At 40.9% G+C, this 22,751-nt stretch overlaps 1 protein-coding gene across 2 annotated transcripts in view; it reads left to right on the forward strand.

The window, feature by feature from the left end:
- The window catches only part of SUCLG2 (succinate-CoA ligase GDP-forming subunit beta), a 275,276-nt gene that overhangs the window by 140,787 nt on the left and 111,738 nt on the right, over positions 1-22,751 (forward strand). For both annotated transcript variants that reach the window (XM_054978337.1, XM_054978338.1), the window contains exons 4-7: positions 22-112; positions 8,975-9,127; positions 11,541-11,630; positions 17,890-17,986. In XM_054978337.1, coding sequence (XP_054834312.1) covers positions 22-112; positions 8,975-9,127; positions 11,541-11,630; positions 17,890-17,986 — 431 coding nt within the window. The remainder of the gene's footprint in view (positions 1-21; positions 113-8,974; positions 9,128-11,540; positions 11,631-17,889; positions 17,987-22,751) is intronic.

Raw genomic sequence — 22,751 nt, forward strand, 5'->3', positions numbered from 1 at the left:
TTCTTTGCTTTTTCCCCTTAGCCCTAGTGTGGTAGGACAACTTGCTGAACAGATGATTGGATACAATCTCACAACTAAGCAAACACCAAAGGATGGTGTTAAAGTTAAGAAGGTAAAATAGTCTTGCTGCTTAAAACTATTACTATCCAATAAATATGCAGTTATATATGTTAATTTGCTTCAAGATTTCTGAAGTATTGTATTATTAGTGTTCATCTGATAACAGAATACCCATTATTTTTTTGTCCCTGTCCTTGACTGAATCTTACAACTGACTGGTTATAGGACATTGGAAGAGCCCTCTTGATCATTCTGAAATCCATGCATTTCAACATCCTGTTGGTTATAGCAAGATTCGAGTCTAGTGACAGCTTAAAGACCAACAAGATTTATAGGGTACATACTTTTGAGAATCAAAGCTTCCTTCTTCAGAAGGTGTTACTGGACTTGAATCTTTCTGTTCTACTGCTGACCAATACAGCTACCCACCTGAAACTGTTTCTTACAATGGCCAGTCATATAAGTATGGGAAGACCACAAGCAGGCAGTGAAGACAACAATCATCTGTTGCTGTTATCCCATAGGAACCTGACATTCAGAGGTGTCTTGTTTCTGAACATGAAGGGATCATTTAGCAAGCATGATTGACATGATAGCTGTCGATAGAACCTTTGTGTAATCCCCTTCTAGTACTGTCTGTCACTACATCTTGTGTCCACCACTGGATTTCATAAGCTAATTAACTACACATTATATAAAGAAGTACTTCCTATTGCCCATCCTGAATCTACTACCCATCAACATCATTGGAGGCCTGCATGTTCTAGTATTATAAAAGCCTGGGAGAATGTTCTCTCATTTTCTCCAAACCATACATAATTAATAAACCCTGTAATGTTTTGCACGTAAAGAAATGTAAGTATTTTATTTCTGCTGTTTAATGTGTGTTTGCTTTTTTTGGTATTTGTTACTGTGGGTTTACATGCAGGCCTCTGAGGAAAGGAGGAGAGGGGCTGTAAGGGTGAATGGAATCTGCTCTGATTGAATGGTAGCAATACCCTAGGGGGCGGAGAGAACTGTAGTTTTCAATCAGTGTGCTAAGAGAAAGAGTTCGTTCTAATTGAATCAGGCAAAATGTGCAGAGCCTGAGAGAGTCCATGTCTGAGAGACAGTTAACCGGCCAGGAGAGTCTGGTTAAGTCAGGAAACCTGTGCGGAGCCTGAGTTGTCTGCATGTATCTCAGAGAAAGTATTCATTCTGAGTCAGGTAAACTGTGAGCCTCTCTATATGAGACCTTATATGAGAACACTCAAGTGTAAAGAGACACACTGTTAGCCGGGAAGGAGAATTTAATTTCACCTCTCTACAGAGCCAGCAAAGATTGCTCCTCAGACGGTTGGTTAATTTCCTGTTCACCTCCCCAAAGGCTCTGTCAATTTCACTTCCCCTTTGGGCCAGGAGAAGAGGAAATTAACAAACCCTCTGAGGAGTTATCTTTGCCCACCCTGTAGAGGGGTGAAATTGACAGAACCTTTGGCTCTGTCTTTTTAAACTACGTTTCCCAGCTAACATTGCAGCTCTCTACACTTGAGCATTCTTGTGTAAGATGTCTTGTGTAGAGAGACTCTCTGTGGAAGCCTGAAAGGGTCTCATTCTATCTAGGTCAGACAAGCTGTGTGGAAAAGCCTCTGTGAATCTATGTCTGTGGGGATAAAAGGAGTGATTGTTCTGTTACTGAAGATCTGTGTGGAAAATTAGTTTCTGTAACTCAGTCTGTGAATATATAACTATTTTTGAAACCACTAAGCTTAAGAACTATTTTAAAACCAGTACTCTGCAACCATCATGCTTATGTTCTTATAAATAAATCCTACTTCTTTTTAAGCAAAAAAAGATCCCTTTTTACCTCAAAATCACCCTCATGCTTTGACTGTTCTGTCAGATTGCCATCTATAATAAACCTTTGTTACCAGATAAACTATGGACATCTAAGACAAAAGCCTTTGATGACAGCAAAAAACTTTTGAGTGAGTCAGGGAGGCAGCAATATAACAAATACACACAACAGGTGTGTTCTCCCCACCACTTCACCTTGTTAATTTGTTTTATTATTTGTATATTGATTTTAGTTTTTGTTTTTATTGATTTTAACTGTTCACCGCCCAGAGCCCCTGGGGATGGGCGGTATATAAATTGAATAAATAAATAAATAAATAAATAAATAAAAATAGAAGGTGTTCTAGAGGGAAAAACCTACGTAGAGCAGAGAACATCTGAAGTTCTGTTTGTTTGGAGGGGGAAAGGACTTTTGGTTGTATGATCAGTAGGGGTGTGTGCTTTAGGTTTCTGATTTAGGTAAAATACCCAAATTGGACCTGATCTGTAAAGATTCAGGATTGCCGAATCCCGAATCAAAGCTTTCCGAAGCATTTGCAATGCTTTGGAAAGCTTCTGGGTCGAGTTTAAAGGGCCCCTTTCCTGCCACTTGCAAGCAGAAGCCATTTGAGGGGTGGGAAGGGCCAGAGGAGGGGGCTCTGGCCTTCCTTGCTGCCCTGCGAGCCGCTGCAGGTCCGACGGAGACAGTGTGGCAGCAGAGGAGCCAGTTCCAGGTTGTCCCGGCCTCACGCGGGCTGCGGTGGTGACGGCGACGGCAGAGGAGCCAGCTCCAGGCCATCCTGACATTGTGTGTGCTGCCACCTCTGTGGAGGTGGCAGCAGCAGCCTGCCACCCAGCTGATCACTCTCCCTCTATCCCTGCTGGCCAGGTAAGTGGGTGGGGGTGGAGGGGTTGCCCCAGGGGTGTGGGGAGTTGCCCTGGGGGGTGGGAGGTGGGGTTGGGGCGGTTGCTTCCCCTCACTTCAGTATGCTCCGGATCTTTACAGAGCATACCAAAGCGAGTAAATACCAGACTTCCGAAGCGGCTTGATATTTCCGAATTCTGGTATTTCTGAATTTTTTCAGGGTGCAGTATTCAGAGCCCTCCTGAGGTAAAAGTTCAAGGTAACGTAAGGAGGAGCTAAACTAAAGGACTAAAGGCATAGGTTTTTTAAAAACAGAACCATTGCAAACCTCATCTTAGTTGTTTCTAAACTAAACAGCCAAAGCCCTTTAGAATTTCCTCATTGCTAAGGTTACCCTTTTCCACACCTTTTCCGCTTTGTGCAATAGAGTGATCACAATATGCAGTATTCTAAATGTGGTTGCACCATTGAGTTATACACGGGGATTTATCATTCTGTTGTCTTATTTTCAACACCTTTCCTAAAATCCCTAGAATTTAATTTTCCAATTTCAAACTTGATCAATTTTTTCTTTGAGTTACTCCTGAAAGTCTTTCTAAGTTTGAAGTTATTTCCCAAAGCTCATAGATCAATGGTATAGCTATAGTACATGTATTCAGAAAATCCAATGTTAAATTCATTACATTCCTACTTAAATTATTTCAGTTAGCAGAGCTAGGAAAGATATCTGCCTGAGATCTTGGAGTACTATTGCTGGTGAAAGTGGACAGCATTGTGCTTGTTGGGCCATGGGTCTAACCCATTGAATGTTATCTCAACAGCACAACTACAGTACAGAAGGCTCTCAATTCTCTGGCCTTTTCTTACCAGTGTGTAGCAGCTAGGAATCTGGGAGTGGACTAAAGAAGCATTGAGTCAGTGCAATGAGATTACATCTTTGAACTTTCTTAGTGCGGCTTGGCATATAAAAATCAGTGGCAATACATAATATAAAAGAAATGCTGGGAACATCTAACTAAATTATGCCTGACATAATGCAGATAAGAAGACAGCATTCTTCCAAACATTGTATCAGAGGTGGCACCCAGTTCATTGAATGATACGCATAGCAAATCTTACTGATTGTAGTGGATCGGCTGTGCATGAACTCAGGATTTACGTCAGAATGTTTTAAGCATATGAACACTGTGTCCATCTTTTTTAAATTGTCTAAAATCTTTCCAGTTGTTATTTAAATTATCTTCTGTGCATTGACAGAGAAAAGTTGCTTTCTTGCAACTGAAGTATTGCACATACATTTTGAGATTGGATAAGCTTGAAAATCAGGCTTGTGCTTTTCTTCAAAAATCAATAGGAAATGAAAGAACAGTATGTTCAAAGTAAATTATTCCAGTAAGTGAACATCGAGGTACCCTTTCAATGTTCTCCCAGCCGCATGGAAGCCACTTATTCATGAGCCATTACTGCACAGTTGGGAGGATGCTTAAATCACCCAAACGCATGGGTGGTTTTTGTTTTGTTTTTAATTAGAGACTCATTCAGGTAGGAAATGATTGAGAGATGTAGGATCAAGTTAGGGAAATTTACAAATGATATCAAGACCAGTGGCAAGTTGTTTGTGAAATTATTAAGCCTTTTTGTTGGGTCGAAAAAGCTGAAAACATCTCAAGGTGATCATGAGCCCCCAGTGTAATGCAGCTGCAAAAAGGCTAAATACAATCATTGGAATATATCAGTTGAGGAGTTTATGCTACTGATAGGAAGGTCTGCTGCCCTAGAAAAGTCACATCTGGAAAAGTGTGGTCAAAGGATAAATTCCAGCTGGAACAGATACAAATATTTAGTCCTAAAGGAGAATTTATCTCAGGAGCACAGTGCAGAATAGCTCGATTTATGAGGGACCACACTACAAATAGGATAATGGTTGGCATTATTGCTGTATGGTCCCATATCTTTGGGAGGGATTGATTTCATGCATGGAATCAGGACAACTCTTTTGTCCCATTATCAGAAGAGAGAATGTAAACCTCTTTCTAATAGTAGTTTGCTGTCCACTGACTGTAAACTCATTTAGATTCATCCATGATGAACAGTTATTCTACCTCTTCTTTCCCATCATTCTCCTGAAGTCCTCAGTGTGTTTTTCTTCTGCTTCCCCCCATCTCTTTTCTTCTCTGAGCTTCTCTGATACTTCTCTGAGCTTCTCTTTTCTTCTCTGAGCTTCTCTGATACTCAGCTGGAACACACAGGGGTACAAATATAGCAGGTGCTAAAAATGCAATACACTCCTGGACTAATCCCATATAGTGAATTTGGAGCCCAGAAGTTCTTTAAGAGCAATGCCAGATATTATGAACTCACCATGCAGTGAACATTTTTAGAGAGAAAAAGAAAATATAAGGAACAGCTACTGTATTCAACTCACATACATTTTCACAAGGCTGTCCCACCCTCACCCCATATCCTCTGAAGAATCCTGGGAGTTCTGACTTCACATAACAGAAATCTCAAATAAAGGATTATCAGCAAGCCCATGAAACTACAATCCCCGGGGTTCAGAATGAATGGTTGGAAGAGAATTTGAAACATCATGGCTAAATCCATAGTAGAGATGTGTCCTTATCAAAAAATGGGTCCTCCTGGAAAATAAAGATTCTCTTTTCCCTGCAGTAATAAGTAAAATATTGGTGCAAGATCAATCTGTCATAAATAAACAGAGCTCTCCCTTGCACCTTTAGAAGCTATTTTATAGGTTTACATAAAATTATCTTTTGACATCATTTGAAGAGTTTGCTTATCTGCAATGACAGTTTCTGCTTATCAGAACCTGCTGTCACCCCTTTTCTCCAAACGGTAGAAGAATTAAACCTTACTAATTTTTGAATTAAGAACTTGTTTTTGATTAATTAAACTTTCCTTTAATGGTAGATAGTTGATCTAACAGGAGCCTTCATTACAGTAGAGTTTTGCCAGTTCTTTCCCATCTTAAAACTCATAGCCCAACTTGAAGGCTTGGGTCAATTAGCAAAAGAAATACAATTAATACAGATACTTTCTGCATCCTCTCCCGTGGATCTGTGGTGGCTTAAGACAGCCAGTCCAAACAAGTGGGCCTAAAATGCTTCCAGACAATGGTCAAATGTTTTAGAGTATCCAAGTTCTGCCTCTGTGGAACAGCCGGTGAAAATGCATTTGTGTTTTTGCAGAGGAGGGGCTGTGTGACTCAATAGTAGAGCACCTGCTGGACATGTAGAAGGTCCCAAGTTCAATCCTTGACATCTCCAGTTAAAAGGATCAGGCAGTAGTTGATGCAGAAGACCTCTGCTTAAAACCCTGGAGAGCTGCTGCCAGTCTGAGTAGACAGAGTGTATTTGTGTATGTCCCCAAGCTGCAGAAACCCTGTTTTAAATATTAAAGTTGATAGAATATTGCCATTTATCTTGCTTAAACAACTTAATACTTCTCTGCTTCCTCTCGCTCTGTGGCAAGCGTTTGAAGCAAGAGAAAACGTAGCGGGCAGAATCTTCCGAAGGTAAGACAAAACTGCTGCTGCTTTTCCAACTCAGTTATGAGTTAACCCCTTTTAAATTTCAAGTCTCTTATTTCAGCTCTGGTGGAATTCTTGTGGCCTTTTTAGCAATAAACAGAATATGGAAAAGCGCAATTACAAAGAGCCAAATTCAGCTGACTTTCAACAACATTGACTGTTCTGGACAGTCTTCCAGGACAGAGAGGCATAACTCCTTAGTGGTTCACTGCTGGGCAACTTTAGCTCTGCTTTCTATGCTGTGGGGCTCTTCAGGGCTCTCTTTTGTCCCCCATGCTTTTTGACATCTAATGGAACTGGCAGTGAAATCTTAAGGGAATGTGGAGTTGAAATACTATCAGTGTTCTTATAGTATTCTGATGACAGTCCATTCTGTTCTCTTTCCTCTAAGTCAGATAGGACAACGGATAAGCCTAGAAGGTCATAATGGGCTGGATGAACCTAATTAAACTAAAACCCAATTTGCACAAAACACAGAGATTGTTTGCCTCCTGGTGAGGTAGCAGTACTCCTAAATGAGTAGATCTTTTAGATCCAGCCCATTAGATCCAGCCTTATCTTTGGATGCTCAAACACCTTTCGTGGCCAACTTTTGTTGGTGGGCCAGCTCAAGGCTGTAACTGGGGCAGAGGCCTGTGAATTGTGACCATGGCAAAATGTTTGAGAGGGTAATGATTTACTTAGAGTAGAGAGAGGAAACTTTTCCTGTCTTGGGTGGGCAGATCCTCCCCATCCATGATGTCGCTGCTCCCAGCATGTACATGCCATTTGGCTGGAGCTGTAGAAAGAGGTCTGGCCTCATTTGGATATATTGCTGCTATATTTATTAATGAAGGCCAGCTATGGGTCTGAGCCATTTGCTCCCATCCATGTTTTGTTCACATCAGTGCTTTTTGTGCTTTAAGTGGTGCTTCTCAGAAACTTCAACTGAAACTGGTCCCAAATCCTTTGTGTGATACAAATGTTGGACATGCCATAGTAACTGCATCACTCCCATGTTACAAGACTGCAGGTTGCCAGTTTGTTTCTAGACCCAGTTTTGCAATTAAATCCCAACACAGTTTTGACCCAGGATATTTGAACATGCATCGCCTCTTTTATGAATCTCTCTGTTAATCGGACTGACCCGTGCATCATTTCAGAGTTTATTACATCAATAGCATCAAGTATGAGACGGGTACAATGCACCTGGATTTCAAATCCTGTTTAAATTTGTTGATATACTAAATATCAACAAAAACAACCTTCTCAGCTGCATGATATTTTTAATCTGAAAATTGTACATGGAGTTGACAACAATAAATGTTACAGAGCTTGGTAGAGTATGTTTTTTAGTGTGAGTTAAAGTGCATGGTTTTTATGCCAAACTCATTATTATGGTTTTAAACTGCTGGTATTTATTGCCCATTAAAATAATTAGTTTGATCAATAGCTTTTTGAAGATCACTTTATAGTTAACCCTTTCTGCATCTTGGAAAGCTAAATGTATTCATAAAAGGGAAGATGTTAAAAGAAGGGATTTCCTCTAATTTCAGGATGTTTATCTGAGGAGTTAGATCAAGATGAGTAGCTGTATTAGTCTGTCTGTAGCAGTAGAAAAGAGCAAGAGTCCAGTGGCTCCTTTAAGACTAACAAAATTTGTGGTAGGGTATAAACTTTCCTGAGGCACAGCTCACTTCGTCTGAGGAATGGTGGCTCTAATCCACATTTAATGACTGTGAAGACAAAACCAGGGAACTGTATGTCACTCACATTCATCTGCATAATTTTCTTCTTAGATAATGGCTTGAATCCAGTAGATCATTTCCGCAGGTGGAAGGATTTCCACCTGCAGAGCACAGCTTTCTCACCTTGCTGCTGAAATGTTCTTCTTGGGGGACAGGGGACCCCTAGAGCGGCAGTTCAGGGAACATTTTGGTCTGCTGCAAGAGGGGAGAGGCAAGAAAGTCATTTCTGTCTCCAGAAATGCTCCATTGGATCTAGTTTTACGTGGAACTATAATAGTAACATTTCTAGTAATCTGCTGGTTTTAAGTCATGACTTTTGCTGGCATTTTTATTGTTTTTGTTGTTTTGTGGATTATCACTTCTGTTTAAGTCACTTCTAGAGCCACCATATGGCTAACAGCATATATTTAAAATAAAAAATAAGAGAAAGTATTTTTCTATCCTCCTCAGATGTTGAAAAAAAATCAATCTTGATTTTAATTTCTTTTCTCTTATTTTTATTTCCTTGCTTTGTAAAAGTAACAAAAAACGAATAGGATTAAGGTAAGTTTGTTAGTTATATATTAAGGTTAATGTGAAAATATGTGTCGCATATTTGTAGTAGAAGGGTTTTTTCCCTTCTAGTAAAGAGGAGTTTTTCCCCCTAAATACTTAAATCAGTATTGTGAGTGCTTTTTTATAATTCCATGGGATATTAAATTAAAAGGAGCTGTATGATATCTATAATCTAATTAAATTATTGATTTTCTTTTGTGACAAGAGAAAAGAAATGATGGATTTTAAAATGTTAGTCTAACCTCTTTGTTACATTTGTTATAGTTCAGTGTGTTACCTCTGCATAATGGTCATATCTTGGTCATATCCACTTGAAAAAATGAATGTATAACCTGCCAGATGCTCTTCTTATCGCTGTTGGCTATTGACAGCCATGACTTACTAATCATATGTTGCCAAATACAGGTTATGGTGGCAGAAGCACTGAATATTTCAAGAGAAACTTATTTTGCAATATTAATGGATAGAGCTTGCAATGGACCTGTTCTGGTTGGCAGCCCAGAAGGTGGGGTTGACATTGAAGAAGTGGCAGCTAAAAGCCCAGAGCTCATCTTCAAGGTATTGAAATTACTAATCACATTCATTTTAATAAAGTATGACTGCCATCTAAGCTTTCACTGGCAAACTATAGCTTGTTTCATGCATCGTGAAAAAACATGTTTTACTTAAGCTAACAATTGTTATTGTGATTGTATGAATAAGGGCCAGTCTTCTAACTGTGGTTAATTAGGGTACATCAACTAGTATTTCCAGATGGTTTATTAACAACAACAATTAGTCTCATAGACTCATAGGGTTGGAAGGTACCTCCAGGGTCATCTAGTCCAACCCCCAGCACAATACAGGAAATTCACAACTACCTCCTCTTCCCCCACGTACACCCAGTGACTCTTGCTCCATGCCTAGAAGATGGCAAAACACCATCAGGATCCCTAGCCAAACTGGCCTGAGGAAAATTGCTACTTGACCCCAAGGTGGTGATTGGCATTACCCTGGGCATGTAAGAAGCAGCCACGAGAACTAAGCACTGATATAACCCTTCCTGCCCTCCCTCTCATGATCTGCCTAGGTTCACAGAATCAACATTGCTGTCAGATGGCCATCTAGCCTCTGCTTAAAAACTTCCAAAGAAGGAGAGCCCACTGCCTCCCGAGGAAGGAACTTTACATTTCTCTCTTTTGAAATTCATATTATTTATTTTAGCTCAGTTTTCCAGCCTGTCAGGATCATCCTGTATCCTGACTCTGTCTTCTACCGTATTCATGATGCATGTACATGGACATCTTGTCTTGTTTCCTGACATTGCGCTCACCACAGTGCAGGCCATAATAACTGCTGGATTTCTGCAGGGGAGGTGGGAGCATGAGTGAAGTCAAGGCAAATGTATGCTGCTTTTACTATCTTAGCAACCTTCATGTGTTAGGACCATTTTATACAGTCAGACTTCAGTGGCAAATATTTTCCTAGATTTTTCCACTTCAGGCTACATACTACTACTGCTACTACTACTACTACTACTACTACTACTACTACTAGTAGTAGTAGTAGTAGTAGTAGTCCACCTTTCTCACTGAAATCCACAGTGGATTACACAGTGCAAGTGAAAATACGGTATAACAGACAGCTAAGACATTCACTGAACAAAGTACAATAACGAACAACATTAGGACATTTTGGAAACAGATACAAAAGGGAATAGAGGCAGAAAAATTTTAAACAAGTGTAAAGCCAAGCACAGAGATGAAATTATCTGAAACAAGGCATACTAATTTCCATGACATGTTCAGCAACATGGAAACTCCCTAGTAGGTACATATTTATATCAGCAGACAGTACCCGATAGTGTAGCGTTTAGTTCCTACTAAAGCATCTTACTCACAGGCCTGTAACCTGGGTAGGAAGCCCTCCTGAATAATTCAGTTTTGCATAGTTTGTGGAAAGCTGGGAGAGTGAGAGCTTTCCTGACCACCTCAAGCAGGCCATTCCATTAGGTGGAGGCTACCAGAGAGAAAGCATGTGTGTGGGCAGCTGTTGATTTTGCCCAACTGCAGGGTGCTGTCTGGGTTTGGAAGATCTGAATTCCACACACGATCAGGGAAAAAACCTTATCGCTTCAAGAAATCTGGTATGCTAGGGATACCTTTTTCTGTAACCAGGAATTTTTTTTGCAGGGGGGGGAGGAGGGCTGGGGAGTTTCAAGCATTTCAGTGGCCTGTATTGCCTGTAGCGATAGAGTCTTCTCAAACAATCTACAACTTGGTTCTGTTGATCTGTAAATGAATCCCTATTCCCTCAGCAAGTGACCATTTTTCTCCTGTGCCAGTAACATATTTATCAGTGATAAGCAATACAAATGGTTTCCCCGTTATGAATTACTACTACTATTCTTTTTCTGTCTTTAGAGCGAGCTATTATTTCATATTACTCTGCTGAAACGGTCGAGTAAATTATGACCTAATAATCGCTACAGCGTTAAAGAATTAATAATGAGACAAATTAACAACAAGGAAGCAGTTTGTACCTTCAGAGAACTAGTACACATATGTACAATTCTGCAACAATATTTGAATGCACGTTTGAAATGTCCATAAACCTAGAAATATTACTGGGCAGTGCCACTGTGGCTTTGGACATTTGCCAAAAGAAGTCATAAAAATCACCAGACTAAGTATTCATCCACACCATCTGTACAGTAATTAAAAGTGAAAAGTGGTGTCAGATTGTCTTGTCAGCATGCCACCCTGAAGAATTACATAGCTTTTGGAGGGAGTCTTTTCAGAGGTGGCATGGTAATTATAACATACCCTATGGGCAGCCTTGCTGTAGCCTCAGAATTTTGGCAATTTTCCACATTTTAACAACTAATTTGCAAATATATATGTATTAAAGCACTTTTTTGTACTTACTGAAGTTATAAATCTGTCTTCAGGCCCAATATCTTAGACCTGTTTTATGCTCTGTGTTATCACAGGAGGAAATAGATATTTTTGAAGGTGTGCGAGATACACAAGCGCTCAAGATGGCTGAAAATCTAGGATTCAAGGGACCTCTGCGACAGCAGGTAAATTTCACAAAAGTGTAGTGGTCTTCAAACATAAGCAGCCCTTTTCTGTGCATAACTCCCATGGTGTTTAGGGAACTTTTAGAGGCATGTAATGGGTGAGTTAGGAGAAAGGAAACAAGGGCAGAGTATTTTGCAGATGGTCAGGTGAATTCTTGTCTAAGCACCGGGCATGACGCGTACTGCAGCTGGGATTTAAAGCAGCTATTTCAAACGCCTGCAATGGAAATGTGAAGCCAAGATGAAAATATTTATTTACTGAAAATAACCTTTTCACTTTTTGAAAGCAATATAGTAGGTCATTAAGTCTTGAACTGCTTGCTGGAATTGCCAGTTCTAGAAGTGAGAGTCCTCCAAGCTGTAAAGTGGCCATCCAAAGTCTTCCTTGGTTTGTGTGTCTGATTTTACAGGGGTGATGCTCTTTGGATGTAGCATCCTCAGATATCTGAAGAAGTGAGCTGTGACTCACGAAAGCTCAAACCCTACCACAAATATTGTTAGTCTTATAGATGTTACTAGACTCTTGTTCTTTTCTATTGCTACAGACAGATGAACACAGCAGCCCATCTTGTCTGTCTCTATGGAAGGCACCACATTTAGCTGTATAGCGTGGAAATTCATGTACCTAGGACAAAGTCCTGTGGAGTGATAGTCATTGTTCTCCAATCATCTGTGAAACCAACTGACAGTACTATCATGTAGTTCACATTTAATCAGTTTGTTAACCAATAGGGACTTTGTCACGTGCTTCGCACAAATCAAGCCATAGAATGCCCATAGCATTCCCATGACCCATTAAGCTAGTGACCCAATCAAAAACAAAGATAGGATTAGACCAGGTTTTTAAGTTGATTACATATTGATCCTTTATAATCTTTTTGCAATATTCCCTGATATCGAATACAGATTCAGGTGTCTGTAGCTTTCCAGATCTTTCTTTCACTCATTTCTAAAAACTAGGACAGCATTCTGTGGTACCTCACCAGTCCTCCAGGGTTTCTCAAAAAACCTCTATTACCTCCAATAAAACCTAGTACATCAGAATACACTAGCATATTCCTTTAGGTCCTAGGATACAATTTATCCAGCCCAGAGAACTGGATTGTATTTAAAATAGGCATTCCCTGACTAACTCCTTAGCAGTCTTGTGATGCAGTCCTGTTCCCTGACTATTCATGCTACTTTTGTGAAGTTGTGTGCAATTCCCCATTAGGAAGAAGGCAGAAACAAAATGGAAGTTGACCAGTTTTACCTACTCTTTGTTACATGTTAAGATTTCAGCATCCTCACTAAGCAATGAACCCACAATTTCCTTCCTCTTCCTTCATAAATACCTATAAAAGCCCCCTTTCTTGTTCTTAACAACCGTTGTGACTTTGTACTTTAGCTTGCTTGTCCCTACATGTCTGGGCTCCTTATCTCTAATTGCCCCTAGTGGCCTGTCTCTCCTGTTTCCCAATCCCGTGGCTTTTTATGCATCCCCATTGGCTTCTTTAGATGTCTCCTATTTTCTTTCTCATTGATACTGTTTGCAGTTTTTGCCTTTAGCAACTCCTTTTTTTAGGAACTCCCGCCTATATTGACCATAACCCCACTACATTAACCAGTAGTATCTTATTCTTTGGATGCTAAAGGAAATGTTAATTGTTGCCTCTAGGAAACTAATCTTGCAAACGAAAGCATTGGAGGAGATTGCCATGTCCATTCGGTTTTCAAAAGAATAATATGTAGTCAGCATGTCTTAGTTGGGAGACCAAAAAGGGGGAGAAGCTTGCTCCTGTATTATCTGTATGATGTCTGCATCTTCTTTAAGTCAGCTGGAAAGCATTAAAACATGGATTTAATGGCTCTGTGCTGTGCTAACAGAATGCTTTTCTGCAATTTTTCTACTTTAAAAAATCAATGGAAAATAAAAGCTTGATCTAAAAAAACATGAACAGAGAACCAAATATGGCTTCTCAGTATGCATTTTTCTCTTCTAGGGGTTGTTTTCAGAGTACTAAAATGGAACGTGAAGTTTCAAGCTACCATGTCTGAGTGATTCATTTCATAACTAACTTAATCTTTCTCTTGTTGCTGTCAGGGAGAAAGAAATGATAAACTGTTTTTGCACAGAATTTCTCGTATCATCAAAATGCCACTTTTATAAAACCTCTGAATTTTTAATACACCACTTCTAATTAATTTTTATCCCAACTGTATAATTAACAAATGCATAATCATTAAGATGATTAACACCCATTTGAAGATTTAGCAGTATCTTTAATGAGAGAGAATTATTATTAAATCTTTCCAGATTTGCATGTTCTAGCACTTAATTATTAGCACAATGCACAAACTGCTTAACCAAACAACAGCCTAATACATTTCTTCCCATGTGCTATAACCTTTTCGGTGTGATTTACTGGAGCATAGAAACATAATGGCTACATCAATACAATCAAAGGTCTATTTAATTTGGTTTTATCATAATCATTTATATTCCCCATTATGTAAATACCAGAAGAATTCTGGTACTACAATAAAATTCTGGTGTCTAACATGCCACAAAGTCATTGTGATCAATTTTGATACACTCTGCTTATTTCCTACTTGTTCACAGTTTTGTTTTTAAATTTTTATTAAATTGTTACATTATTATCTTGATTCTCTCCAATAATTAATGTAGAGAGACCAACACTGAATTTAGTTTTAGTATCTAGGTTAATGTCATGGGTTTTCTTCAAATTCAATGTGTTGGATTTTACTAAGACATTAATTCAAATAAGAATTGGATCATTTTGAAAAGACTCTGGCAGCTTTCTAAGTTCACAAAATTGACTGAAGTCGAGAGGGTTGTATCAAGCACCTGTGGAATGGATTACATCATAGTAGGCACAAGTGGTAATGTGTGCAGCTAACTAAGGTATCACGTATGGGGCATAAGAAAGAGCCTTGTCTCCCAACCATCCCGCCTGTAAGTCTTTTCCAGAAGGATGTGGTGTTAACATGAGTAATGTGCAGGGTTCTCCCAACAAGCAACTAGAGCTGAGCAATCCTGAATCTTCCCAGGCTTTCCAGCAGCAGAAGGGGAGGAGGGGGGGAGTGAGGCAGGGAAGGGAGCGAGTAGCCAATCGGTGCAGGAACTCTCCTTATCTGGTCAGCAGGGAATTTTGAATAGGCAAGAACATTTTTCAAACTGCCTACGAGGAGTTAAAAAAGCAGGCTTGGCTCAGAGCAGGCTCCATTTTTTGTGGATCGGAGACTGTGGGAAGGCTGTGGCTGCTGGGTGCTCTTGCTTGCTCTGGCCTGCTCTCTTTGCCTTGGATTACTGGATTTACCTGCCTGCCCTGCTGCTGGGTCTTACTGCTGCTGTGCTTCCTGCCTGAGAAGGGCCACCTGCTTTTTGAGTCTCCTAAGACTCTTCTTTCCTGTCTTTGGGGAAAGGGGTGTTGGCTGGCCTTGTGTTGGTTTGGGGAGGGGTTAAGTAAAGGGAGGAAGAGGGGATATTCTAAGCTTCAAGCTCAGTTATTCACTGTTTTTAATTAAGTGGCATTGGGGGGGGTGCTTTGAGTTCCTGTGTTAACTTGTAAGATTTGGTTGTTTGCTGTCTGTTCTTGTATGTAATGTTAACTCCCTTCATTACAGGGGTGGGAGGAAACAGGATGGCCAGTGATGGCCGGTGATGAAGGGCTGCTGTAGCCTGCAATTCTGTCTTGAGGCTTCTCTGAGGCAGTGAGGGTGGCAGTGTAGGCTGCAGAGCATCAGACTGCAGACACTAGAGAGAGAAGAATTCGAGTTCACCAAAATTACACTTCTCTCTTACTTTCTGAGGCCAAGAATGATCCATCTTATACTAAGTTACAACTGTTTGCTTGCCATTGCCTTTTGCTTGGAGATTCTGGTGCTATGCGGCTTATGATGTGGGTACTTGCTGGGATCTGTTCTGTGATGCTCTCCCATTGGCCCTGGCTTCTGCCTGGCTTCTGTAAGTGACACTGGTTCTGTTGGGCTTGCCACAATGTCCCTTGTTTCAATGTATTGTCGAAGGCTTTCATGGCTGGAGAATGATGGTTGTTGTGGATTTTCCAGGCTGTATAGCTGTGGTCACAGCTGCTGGCGAAACGTCAGGAACTACAATGCCAAGACCATGGCTATACAGCCCAGAAAATCCACGGCAACCATCCCTTGTTTCAATTTGGTTTGGGTGGAATTTGCTAGTTTGACCTGATTCTCTGGTGTAATGTTGGTCCCCTTGCTTCAGTTTGGTTCTGGACAGATTCTGTTCTCTTGCTTCAGTTCGGTTCTGCTGGGCTTTCTCTTGGTTTAGCTTGTGTTGGGACTGTGCCTTTGGCCAGTGGTTGCCTTGCCCCTTTATGTTTATGCCTGAGAGCCAGCTTGGTATTTTTCCCCGTTATAGGAAACAATGGAGAGTTTCAATCTTCAGGGGCCCATAGAATTGGACTCTAGGGTCCAATATTCCTTCTACTTGGAACATCTTTAGAGAATATGAAGGAATAGATTCCCTACAAATTTTGTGGCATTTGTTTGAAAATTCCATCCCCTGGGTAGTTTTCCCCATAGGGAATAATGGCCAAATAAATTCAGGATTCTCTAATCTTGCTGAACCAAGATTAGACTCTTACCTAGAGACCCAGATTTCAGAGATGTTGATTTTTTTTGTTTCCTTGAAACCCAGATCCAAATCAATGAAATGGGGGGGGGCGGATTTCCCTGGGGTGAGAATTCCAGAGGTTTGGGGCCATGACTAAGAAGGCCCTCTCCTGGGTTGCCACCTGACTAATCTCAGAACACGAGGGCACCTGAATCAGGGCCTCAGAAGATGACCGTAGTGCTCATCTAGGTTCATAAAGGAGTAGGCAGTCCTTCAGTAACTCAATGACTTACTAAAATAACTGTAAAAATATTGGAAGATGATCCCTTAGGGCACCCAAGTACAGACTGGAGTTGTTTGGGGTCAATAAAATGACACAGAGTGTGGGCAGGCTTAAATCCTTCATCCTTTCATGCTACAGTCCTGATCAGAATTGAGCCCCTGACACATCTGAGTCTTAAAGGGGAGAAAGAACACGAACTGCGTTCATGAAACTCCAACTTCTGAGTAATTGAATCCTAAGTCAACATTCTTCCCCCAACCTTGAAAAAGTTAGGAAGGCAGGAAAAACCATTTAGTATGGCTTGTTAGACTTAATTATAGAGCTCAGCTGGGGAAGAACTGCTGTATTGCCACACTCCAGCACTGAGAGCAGAACCACAAGTGACAAAAGGCACAGATTGGACACTTGTCAGCTTCCCTCAAGTTTTGATGAGAAATGTAGGCAGCTTGGCGGAATGTTGGACAAGTGACAGTTGAAAAGTCCACTGGACAGCAGTCAGAGAGCGAAGCTGCGAGACCAGGATGCCTACATTTCCCATCAAAACTTGAGGGAAGCTGACAAGTGTCCAATCTGTGCCTTTTGTCACTTGTGGTTCTGCTCGGGTGTGGTAAGAGGAAGGGGAAACTTAAAAGGCCAAACAGATCATGAGTGTTCCTTTCAAGCGCTGATCTCCCCTTTTCCCTTTAAAAACACACACAAATCATATTATTCTCTAATTAAGTGAACATGCAGTGGTTGTTTAGCAGCTCTCTTGCATCCGTAATGCTTAAAGGAAAACGAACAGCACCGAGTTTTGAGAACAAATAACCCAATTTTTCAACTTGTTTTGGCAATGAAAGTAACATTTTGATGTCAGAAGGGAGGGCTTACATGTTTTCCAAACAAATTCTGCAACTAATCTGCATTTGTCAGCTGAATATTGCTTCACAGTTTCTGAATTTAGCCTCATTAAGGTAATCACTTTAACTTCAATATCAGCATAATGTATTCATTATGAACTCTCAAACTTGGTTCATTGTGCTTAAATTAAGTTTGTTTGAATTAATGATGCTACTCTCCCTTACTGCAGAGCCCTATTTAGCACACTGTGAAGAAGGGAGTCTTTATGCAGTGTTCAACAATGTTTTGAAGTAGCGTTCAATACTTTTGGGTGATGCCATTGGTCAGTGGTTTGCAAACAATATATAGAATGACCAAGGAACATAGACTTGTATATAGAATCAAGGATATAGAATCAAGGAACATTAACTTGTTGGGCTTGTCTGATGCCAAAAATAAAAGCTGCTTTAGTTACTTTAAATTTAGGATAATTCTTTTCTTTTTTCTCAATTTCTTTTTTGAGTAATCACACACATTCCCTTCTTTTTTCCTCCCAAATGTAGGCTGCCGATCAAATTAAAAAGCTGTATAATCTTTTCCTGAAAATTGATGCCACTCAAGTTGAAGTGAATCCCTTTGGTGAAACTCCAGAAGGACAAGGTATGGAATTAAGGAAGGAAGAAAAAGAAGGTGTATAGCAATCTAAGAGAGAAAAGGATTTTTTGAATCAACTTGTCTGGTAATCGGTGGGTGGGTCAGATTTAAGCAGTCATAAGATTTCAAATCTTCTGACAAAGACTGGGAGCATGCCGTGGCTTAGCTCACATCCTCCTCCTCTCTGCTATGTGAAATTTCCACTTCCCTGATTGTGTACTTTAATTTTGTCTTCATTAATGTTAACCATAGTTAACAAGATTGCCCTAGTAGCTGTATTTTGAAACAAGGAATGCTGACAAAGTATACATATAATTGGGTCATAATGCAAACTTTCACAGCTTGTAATACTATTTTTTTATTATGAATCAGAAAGTCTTAATGAGAAACTTCCCCTGCACAAAATTAATAATGATAAATGATTGTGGCATTTATCAGACCAGGAAACTGAGACTATATCTACTCTTGAGTACATTCTTGAAATCTAATTATTATTACCTTTTTTTGTTCTGGATGAGAACCTGATCTTCGTTTCTGATAACTGAGGTCTTGGGAATAGTTATGTAACTTGCAGGACAATGGCCCAACTTGGCCTGCAGCGCATTAGTGTAATCATAATCATGGCAGTGTGGCCCAAGTGCTTAAGCAACATGCTATCACCTACCTTTTCTCATGTTACAATTCCTATGCATCATTGTGAGAATGCACATGGCCAGAAACATTATGAGCCTGTGTAGAACTCATCTGTCAATGTAGGAAGCCAGTTACTACTGGGACAAATATGATTCAAATGGAAAGATGAGGAAGCCCACTTTATTTTCTAATAAAGTTACTTTGTAGAGATTACAAAAGGCATCCCCCATGAGAATCTCAGGGAGGGAATTTCCCCTCCAGCCAAGCCGATTCTAGCCTTGCTGCCTCAATGGAGATAGTGGGTTTTCCCCCAGCAAGCCCAATGCTGAACTGGGCAGTAGCAACAGCTCCCTCCCTAACTTCCTCCTGCACGACTCCATGTTCATCACCTCAACAGAGGCGGTGCTGGCAGTGGTGTTTCCCCCCACCTCAGCCTGAGTGATCCCTCTGAGCTTTGCTGGTGCAGTAGCTGCAGCATCAGGGACGCCCCCTGCCCACCATATTTGGCACCTCAGTGGAGGTAGAGGTGGCAGCGGTGGTATCCCCCAGCCTGGGTGGCCCCTTTAAAAGTCCCCAGGCCATTCGTAGAAGCCCCTCCCCCAATGCCTCATGCTGCTGCTGACTGTTGGCTGTACATGGTTTTGCCTGGCTGCTCCGTCTGAAGGCAGGGAAGATGGCAACTGCACAAATGTAGACAGTGGTAATGTATTGGGGGGGGGTTAACCCCCCCAGTGTATTTTTATAGGTTTTCTGATTTTTCTGGAAACCTGGGGCTCCCCCAAGTTTGCAGGAGCATCTGCTTTGTAACCGAGTGATCTCAATTCTCAATTCTCTTAAATATCCGCATGCAGAGACCACTTGACTACTAGGTGTATGATTGGTGTTCAGATGCAGTCACGTTGAGTTTATAGATCATTTCGGTGTCATTCTAAGAACATTTTAGTGGGAGAAAGGCCCACTGAGGAGGGAAGGCAGTATGGTATAGTCTGATCTTATCAAATCTCGGAAGCTAAGCAGGGTTGGTACTTGGATAGGAGACTACCAAGAAAGACTCTGGAGAGGAAAGCAATGGCAAACTACCTCTGCTTCTCACTTGCCTTGACAGCACCTTGCTAAGGTTGCCATAAGTCAGTTATAACCTGACAGCACACACATAAGGCCCACTGAATAGATCTGTGTAAGATTCTGAGTAGACCTGTTTAGGATTCCTCTCTTACAGTGCAGTCTTAAGCAGAATTACATCCTTCTAAGCCTGTGAATTTAGAAAGGTGTAACTCTGCTTAGAATGGCACCATTAGTCATCAAAGATCTTTTTACTTGATCACATGCTAGTTATTCATTTAAGATTTATGTCCTACCCTTCCTCTTGAAGCCAAAGCAGCTTCTAACAATTATTTTACTTTGTGTATGCATTTCTTTGATTAACTTTCAAATTATGTAGAGGAAAATCATGACGATGGTCTCTCTGTTTTATTTTGTGTATTTAGGAAACTGCAGGGGTTTGGGGGGGGGTGCAGGCTTTTATTCATTTAAATATAAGTACGTTAGTGGTACTCTGGGTGCAAAATCATAATTTTCTTATTGAAAGTAATAATAAATGATAAATGATAGTTTTCTTACTAAACAATAAAAGTTTAAATTATATATTAGCCAAATTACAAGAAACATGGAACGGGTTCAAAATAGTAGATTGATTTTAAGTATAGAATCTGGATTGTTGGATCGGTTTTGTGTCTAAATCTTAAGTTAATAAAAATGTGTAGAGTATGAAAATTTGTTTTTTCAACTGGCATGGTGTTATGACTGTTGGGATGTTTCTAGCTAGCACAGCGGATAGTATCTCAGTAAGATGATTTCAATTTAGAAGCCAAAGGTTATAAGCAGTGCCTGTATTGTCCACAAAAAAAAAAGATGCTGGTGCTCCTGCATAAGGGTGTTCAGATTTCCACCAATTCCATCTTCCCTCTGTAGATCCCTACTAGGCTGTTCCTGAGGGCCAAGCTACAAGTGACGAATGACACTTGAACGGCAAGTGAACAGACTCACACGTATTCCTCCCTTTTCACTTGTGCTCCACTTGCGCTCCACTATGTGATCGAGTGGAGTGCAAGTGAACAGGGAGGAATGCATGTGAGTCTGTTCACTTGCTGTTCAAGGGTCATTCGTCACTTGTAACTTGGCCCTGAGAGTCCACTCTCTCCTTCTCTCCCTGAGTGAGGTGCACTGATATGCAAGAATCAGGACTTGGGAAAGAATCAGGACTTGAAAAAGGTGCCATGCCAGTGCTCAGTAGTAGAGATGAGCACAACCAGAAAAAAAACCAACGAACATGATGTTTGTTGTTCATTGCCATCCATGAACAGGGACTCAAGAACAACCACGAACATGGCCCTGTTCGCGAACATGTTCGTGGTTGGCTGTTCGTGGGGGCCAGCAGGCTCTCCTCCAGCCATCATCCAAGTCAAGCTCCCTACTGCACCACTCCCAGAAACCTGACCTGAGCAGGCACCAGGAAAAGTACCAATAATAAATAATAGCTTGGCCCCAGAGCCTAGCAGCAGCCCTGGAACTTGAAGGGATAGATCCCTACTGCACCACTCCCAGAAACCTTACCTGAGCAGGCAGTCAGAAAGGTACCAATAATAAATAATAGCTTGGCCCAGAGCCTGGCAGCAGCCCTGGAACTTGAAGGGTAGATCCCTATCCCACCACACACAAAGAAAATTCAAGCTCCAATGCACTCTCTCTATCAAAATGCCAACAGCAACTTTCTCCCTCTCTACTGTCTGCAAACTAAGCCAGAGCTGGGAGCCCCCCTCCCCCCTGCTCTTTGCTCTCTTGTAACAAATTTGGAGCTCCACACTTGGTAGGAAGACCTGCCTATCAAGCTAAATTGGGCTTAGATTGAGGTTTTCAGGGCAACAGCAGGAGTTCAAACAGAGTTCAGACAATCCCTGCCTAAGTTGCCAAGGGAATTGATTGCAGGTGCCAGACTGTCTGGCTTGGTGAACAGCAACGAACAGCAACAAATGAGGCTTGCAATGACCACCTGTTTATTTAGAATGGGGCCTCATGAACAGCTCATTTGCGAACAGCAGATTGGGCTGTTTGTGGCTTTTTTTGTTCATATTGTTCATCTCTATTCAGTAGTACCATCACAAAAAAGCCCTGTATAGAAGTATACAAACAAACAAATGTAAATACTATATAAAAGTTAAATCTGAAACATATGAAAACATCTTCCTAAATAAAAGAAACCCCTGAATTGATTTAGCGTGTAAAGTAATTTTCTTATATTTTAGTTCTCAAAAAAAAAGTGGTCTGTTGTTGTTACCGTCTGCTTCTTGACTATTCCCCTTTTCAGCCTGTCAAATACAGACACTTGTAGCTGGGCAAATTATGGGATCCTTCCTATGTATACCAGGGTTTCAGATCTGGGCAGAGCTTCATATCAGAGTGGGGAGGTTCAAAGAACATGCCTGCAAACACACACATGCAGAGTAAAAATGCAAACTTAACACCTAAACAATAAACAATTAGGGGGACGGGCAAATGAAAGCATATGACTTGTCCTGCAGAGGGTAGAAATCCTGTAGAGTCCTGCTATGTAAAGCAGATGAGTGGGGTACAGAGACCACCTTGTGTTTCCGTGGAACCTGTGCCACACAGGTGCAGTAGATGGAAAAAACTGCTGCAAAGTATTACGGATTTGTGGCCTATACTTATAGTACAGGTGTGCAGGAGCTGGGATGTGCTGGTCATAAAGTGGGGCAATGATAAGTGTACAGAAGACTGGAAGTGACAGATGGCTGTCTCTCAGAGGGTCATGGGGCAGTGAGAAGGCTGCTAGATCCTGCTTTGCATAGACTATCAGAAAAACTCATTCTGGAGAATTGCCCAAATTTAAAGTGAGAAGCTGATATTGAAAAGAGAGTTTTCCTGGTTTGCATAAAAGTTAAAAATGCTTCCTAGAGGAGGTTTGGATGGAAACCTAAGGCTGGGTGAATAACAAGAAATCTTCCTGTACAGTCACTAAGATAAGGGGAGGAACTAGCTGGGGTCAGACCATTGCTCATTTTCTTGGAAACCCGGGTCATTCATTAGGGTCAAATTATTTGGGAAGGAAGCTCCAAAGTCT

This window comes from Eublepharis macularius, chromosome 4 (assembly GCF_028583425.1).
Source record: "Eublepharis macularius isolate TG4126 chromosome 4, MPM_Emac_v1.0, whole genome shotgun sequence".
In the NCBI taxonomy this organism is placed as follows: domain Eukaryota; kingdom Metazoa; phylum Chordata; class Lepidosauria; order Squamata; family Eublepharidae; genus Eublepharis; species Eublepharis macularius.